At 35.3% G+C, this 6,285-nt stretch overlaps 1 protein-coding gene across 1 annotated transcript; it reads left to right on the plus strand.

Annotated features, from left to right (window-relative positions):
• Positions 1 to 3,670: 3,670 nt before the first annotated feature.
• Positions 3,671 to 5,899, plus strand: LOC110902997 (AAA-ATPase At3g28580). The gene is made up of 2 exons (XM_022149249.2): positions 3,671 to 4,385; positions 4,831 to 5,899. The coding sequence occupies exons 1-2, from the start codon at positions 3,681 to 3,683 to the stop codon at positions 5,647 to 5,649; spliced, it is 1,524 nt and encodes a 507-aa protein (XP_022004941.1). The 5' UTR covers positions 3,671 to 3,680; the 3' UTR covers positions 5,650 to 5,899.
• The last annotated feature ends 386 nt before the right edge of the window (positions 5,900 to 6,285 follow it).

Genomic DNA, 6,285 nt, shown 5'->3' on the forward strand with positions numbered 1-6,285 from the left:
GATGATCGAGTGGAGAGGTCACGTAGCATGTGCCTTAGGAAATAACTTGAGAAAAAAACTTATGTTATGTTGGTATTGAACATTGTATGAACAATTTATGATTTTAATGTGTTATGTGACAATTTAATTTGGTTGTGCTTTAAATATTGCAACTTTGATTAGTGTCATGAGTTATGGGCAATTGGTTGGCTCCGTACCTATCCGTTACGGGTCGGGGTGTGAGGTCAATGTTGAATGTGGATGGGTAAGTTAAAACAATACAAAAAGACAAAAATAAGAACGTAAAGACAAAAAAAACCTCAAAGCACTCTTCACCAAGGTTCATTCGGAAGATATCGATTTGATTCATTACGATATCCATACGGCACCGACACTGGGTATGGCAACCGAAAGAGAGAACTCAAAAAATGAAATCGTGATATGTCCAAAAGGATATAAACACCGTTATTCTACACTGACAAAAAATAGAAAAAAGAATACGATTCCAATAGTTCTAATACCGGTACCGTTGTTTGGCCAGAATTGACATGGCACTGATATTGTTGTGAAGGTATCAATTCGATTCTTTACAATACGTAAGAGTACACTATCGACACTCATTCAACTTAATAATACCAACTTAATTTAGAATATTTAATATATGCATTTATATATAAAAGAAAATTAAGTAAGGTTATTTGCCAATGAAGTCCAGCCCAGCTGGACGGAGGTGTGAGGGTTTTCCCCATAGGCTCGGGTTCGATCCCGGTCTGTGGCGGTTTCCCGCACAAGATTGTGGGGGGGTCAGTCCCCGCTTGGAACTCTCGGTCAGACCAACCGGCCAAGTGTGGGATTTGATCCCGGGTCTTCTCGTTTGGGCTTGTGTCGTTTGCCAGCTGATCTACACCTTCCAAAAAAAAAGGTAAGATTATTTTGTGGAAAAAATACATTTATATAGAATATATAGATTTAATGTAGAAATTTCCATTATGAAGAAGCAATATGTGATTGAGGTGGTTTGCAAATTGGAAACTCAGGCTTAAAGCAAATTATAGAATTGAAAAAGTTAAAAAAATATTATTATTGCTATTTATATAGCAAATTCAGAATTCTGATCAAATTATTATATAAATTTAAAAAGTTACATAAAATATTATTATTACTGCATATGCAACTTCAAATTGTAACTAGTAAATTTCCCGGCGCGTTGCAGCGGGTCCAAATGTAAAGTAACTCGGATTTGTACCGTAAAGACCTGAATCGCTTTCAAACAAAAGCTACGTCAAAACGTAGATAAATTGAAGATGTACATAAAAATAAGCACGAAAACGTATTATATTTGACTCGACATATTTCCGAAAGAAATTTATGTCAAACACCAACTTAAACTTATACTGACACGTACATAAAAAATAGTACAAAATTATGTTTTTAAGTTAAAAATGGTATCGCACGTTGCGGTGGCGTCGAAACGTAAAGTAACTCAAATTTATACAATCTAATGAAAACGTATTATATTTGAACCCACTTGTAAAATAATTTTTTTGCCAAAACATACAAAAAAACCTATTATATCCGAGCCTATCAATTTTCAAAGAAACGCAATAAACTTGAATTTATACCGACAAAAACATATAAATAAGCACGTGAAAAGTGACTATAAAGTTGAGGGGTTGTAAGTGCCAATACTAAATTTTGAAGGGTAAAGATTAAAAACACAAAAAAAAACTAAAAGGCAAAAAAAAGTTGGCCCACTTGAAGTTACTGTTTCCGAAAAAAGTTTACGTTAAAATGTAGAACTACAAAAACGTATCTTGAATCTATACCGACATGTACATAAAAAAGTGCATAAGAATATACAAAGTTTTATTAAGTTAAGAACGGTACGACGCGTTATAGTGACGTTGAAACGTAAAGTAATTTCAAATTATACATGATAACATATTATATTTGACATGACTCGTTTTAATTTATAATGTTTTATTGGGTCAAAGAATGGTACGAAACAAAAAGTATTATATTTGACCCAACTGATTACTAAGAAAAGGCATCAATGCGCTAAAAGATATAGGATAAATATAAAAAGTCACAAAAGAAAAAATAGAGAAATAGAGATGGCTTCCGTACATCCTTAGGGGAGGCGGGGTGGTGCAATTGTTTGTGTGTGATAAACTTTTCCACGCATAGAAAATGAAAACTGACCACCGTCACCCTACAAAATCAACGAGTGATACATGGATTCCGTGATATATTTCACGCGTGATGGGCATTCCGTGATAATTGGATGTGAGGGGGTGTGAGGGTTTATTTTTGGGTGTTGTGAGTGATGACCATTTCCACTAAAAACGGTTGTGATTGATAGAATAATGGTTGATGATATGACGGAACTTGATTGGATGTTGTGAGTGATAAATCATCACCACCCCCTTTCCCTAAGCATATACAATTTTCATTGTTTTTTACTAGTTTTTTGAAAGTTTGGTTACGCAAACCGCCTCAACTAAATTCTAGGTCGCTTCAATAGCTTTTGCACCACGGTATATTAATTAACATAAAACATGTATGTATAATTAACAAAAATATCCTAACATATATTTATGTTCTAAGATATTGATCTTCTTCCCTAAAATAAACTAATTTTATATCTATAAATATACGTACACTTTCAGTTCGTTCCAAACCATTCACCACCCTCACCATTGTTTTCAACCTCCGAAACCAACCTGCTTCTCGGCAACCTGCGACATCACACCAAGTTCGAAACGCCGCAAGCGAACCGTTGTACCAGGTAAACGTCGTTCATACTTCATACATGCTATTCTCACATGATAACTCGATCGTTAAACTATTTTAGCCCATAACTCACTAGTTGTTAGGTACAAGAAATTGAGTGTTATCATGAATTTAGTTTGTTAAATAGGCGTTACAGTATTTTTAGGTAACTATAACGATATATATTGTTGTATATGTAATGAAGATGTATCATGTATGTTGAATAGGCCGATACAGTATTTGATTGTTATCATGAACTATATGTTAATTAGGCGTTACATTATTACTGAGATATATATGTTTGTATATGTAATGGAGTTTATTTTTAGTTATCTGAATTAAAGCATGTTTCACAACCGTTAGTGACCTCATAATTTGAATAACTCAAGAAACCGCATTAAACAATGATCGGAATTAATCTTGAAACAAGTTAAATAATTTCAGGTTGTCATAATTTGTTGGGGATTTGAGTAATGGGTCATTGGGTAAATAAAAACATTGGGCTTTATATTTGAATTTGAATTTGAATTAAGAAAACTGTCTTTTTTATACTATAATTTTTTACTTGATACAACGACCAGTTTATATAACTTTTTTCTATTTAGTGGGGTCAAGTTTTTTTCCTCATATAATTATTGTGATTATTCGTAAAAGAAGATTGGGGAATTATTTATTACAGCTTCTATATGAAACGCAAAAAAAAAAATAGTGTCAAGACATTTAGGTTATGTATTCACATGTCAGTGCTGTTTGAGATCTTACATTATCATGTAAATCAAGGATAATTAAAAAAAATATTCTAACATATCTTCATTGATACAAAAAAGTTTTCTAATTAAAGCCAGCAATTAATACAATTTTCATCCATTGATAAATAATATATGTCTATTATTATCCCTTGCAGAAAGTAACCTACCAAGAACACAACAATGATGTGGTTTATGGGTCAGTTAGGGCAGCTGATTGGGGCAGGCATGTTCATACGGGCAATGTTACCCCAATGGTTTATTGATCAGTTCTATGGGCATATTGAAAAGTATATTCACAAGCTCATTGGGTACTTTTACCCTTATATCCAGATCAGTTTTCATGAATACAACACAGCTGAATCCTTTGGGCGGAGCAAAGCGTACGCTGCCATCGAACGCTACCTCAGCGCCGACTCATCAACCCGAGCCAAACGTCTCAGAGCCAACGTCGTCAAAAACTGTCAATCGGTTGTGCTAAGTATGGATGATTATGAAGAAGTCTTTGATGACTTCAATGGTGTCAAGGTCTGGTGGACTTCAAGCAAAACCATCCCACTACAGCAGCCCTTCTTTTCGTATCGTGATGATAGCGAGAAGCGGTTCTATAGGCTCACTTGCCATAGAAAACACCGAGATTTCGTAACAAACGTTTACATTAAACATGTGCTCGATGAAGGTAACGATATTGCTTTAAGGACCAGACAACGAAAGCTTTATACGAACAACAAGAGTGATGACTTTCGTAGTTACCATCAGAAGACTTGGAGCCACATCATATTCGAGCACCCGTCTACCTTTGATACGCTTGCGATGGATCCAAAGAAGAAGGAGGAGATTTTGAATGATTTGTTGACGTTCAGCAAGTCCAAAGACTACTACAAAAAGGTATTATCTATTATAGTTATTAATTTATTTAACATTTGTCTTTAAACTAGTGTAATTGTGCTCGCGCGTTGCAATTAGTGGGGAATTTGATCGATGTTGGTGCACTCGCTATAGCAAGTGAAAAAAAAAACCCAAAAAATATAGTCATAAGTCATAACACGTGCTCGTTTCGTTAGTTACATAAACACTAAAGCGAATTTAGAAAATAGAGACCAACATTCAATTCAAGCACCTAAAGGAGGCGATAAAAATAAGCATATCGTAATGTTTTTTTTGAAGTTTTTTTATTATATAAAAGTTCAAATAACGATTTTACACCCTCTTGACCCCTTTGTTAATTCATTAGCTTTATCCTTTTCATATGAAAATATTTGATTTCAGTTATTTAATACCAAAAATATTATTCACCAATATCGTTTCGTTTGGTGTTCTTAATTCTTTCAAGGTGGGCAAGTCGTGGAAACGAGGATATCTTCTTTACGGTCCACCAGGAACCGGGAAGTCTAGCATGATCGCGGCCATGGCTAACCTTCTGGAATACGATATCTATGATCTTGAACTGGCGTCGGTGAAAGATAACACGGATTTGAGGAAGCTGCTCATCGAGACATCAAGCAAGTCCATGATTGTGATCGAGGATATCGATTGTTCACTTGATCTCACCGGTAAGAGAAAGGAGAAACAAGAAGATGATAAAGACGATAAGAAGGATCGGATTAAGGAAATGGAGAAAATGGCGAAGAAAAAGGGTAAGGAGAGCGAGGTGACTTTGTCCGGGCTGCTCAACTTCATTGACGGGCTATGGTCGGCTTGTGGCAGCGAGAGATTGATCGTGTTCACGACAAACCACATAGAAAAGCTTGATCCTGCTCTCATTAGGAGAGGACGGATGGATAAACATATTGAGATGTCGTATTGTTGTTTTGAAACGTTTAAGGTTCTTGCGAAGAACTATTTGGATGTTGAAACGCATGAGTTGTTCCTAACCATCGGTCGACTTTTGGGGGAAACGAATATGACTCCAGCTGATGTGGCCGAAAGTTTGATGCCGAAGTCGGATGAAGAGGGTGTTGAGGTTTGCTTGAACAAGTTGATCAAATCTCTGGAAAGTGCAAAGGAAGAAGCAAGACTTAAAAGCGAGGAGGATGCCATGAACAAATGTAAGGTGGAAGCAGTTGGTGAAAAAAGTGAAGATAATAATGATCAAAAGGTAGAAGAGAGTGATGAATCAAGCGAATCAGAATCAAGTGATTCAAAGGACTAAGTCTAAATACAAGGCGAGTTTTCTAGTAACAGGTTCTAATATAAAAAAGTATGAAGAAAGGGACTATTTCTTACGAATTTTCATCAGTCATCACTGTTATCATATGATATGATATTTTGTTTAATGTTTATTCCTAGTATCCATTAGTATTGATACATATCGTAATTGAGGAAATTTTGTAATAGGGAATATATATTGGCCCTTTTATTTTATTTTAAGTGCAAACCTAGTAAAAAGTCCTTGGAATTTCGATACATATTTATTTGAGATACAATATTTTTCTAACGTTTTTGAAAAATTAAAATATTATAAACTTCTTTACTTAATTGTAACTAGCGTGATGACCCTCGCATTGTGGAGATCACAAGTGACGCATTCGTCTGCCTCGATCGGTCATTAGACGGGCATGGATAACAATCAATAATCTATGATCACAACACCTAACAGTTAGTATTATTATTATGCCAATTATATAATAACTGTGAGTTGTGATATACAGTTTAGCATGTTTGATTTATAGCACAAATTCTAACACAGTGTGTAGTGGGGCGGGATGCCCTCACATAGCGCCGGAAAGCGCCCCAAAACACCGCCATGAAGGGTGGTATGGCCAAAAATTTTTGAATGGCACGATGT

The sequence above is a fragment of the Helianthus annuus genome, chromosome 13 (assembly GCF_002127325.2).
Source record: "Helianthus annuus cultivar XRQ/B chromosome 13, HanXRQr2.0-SUNRISE, whole genome shotgun sequence".
NCBI lineage: Eukaryota > Viridiplantae > Streptophyta > Magnoliopsida > Asterales > Asteraceae > Helianthus > Helianthus annuus.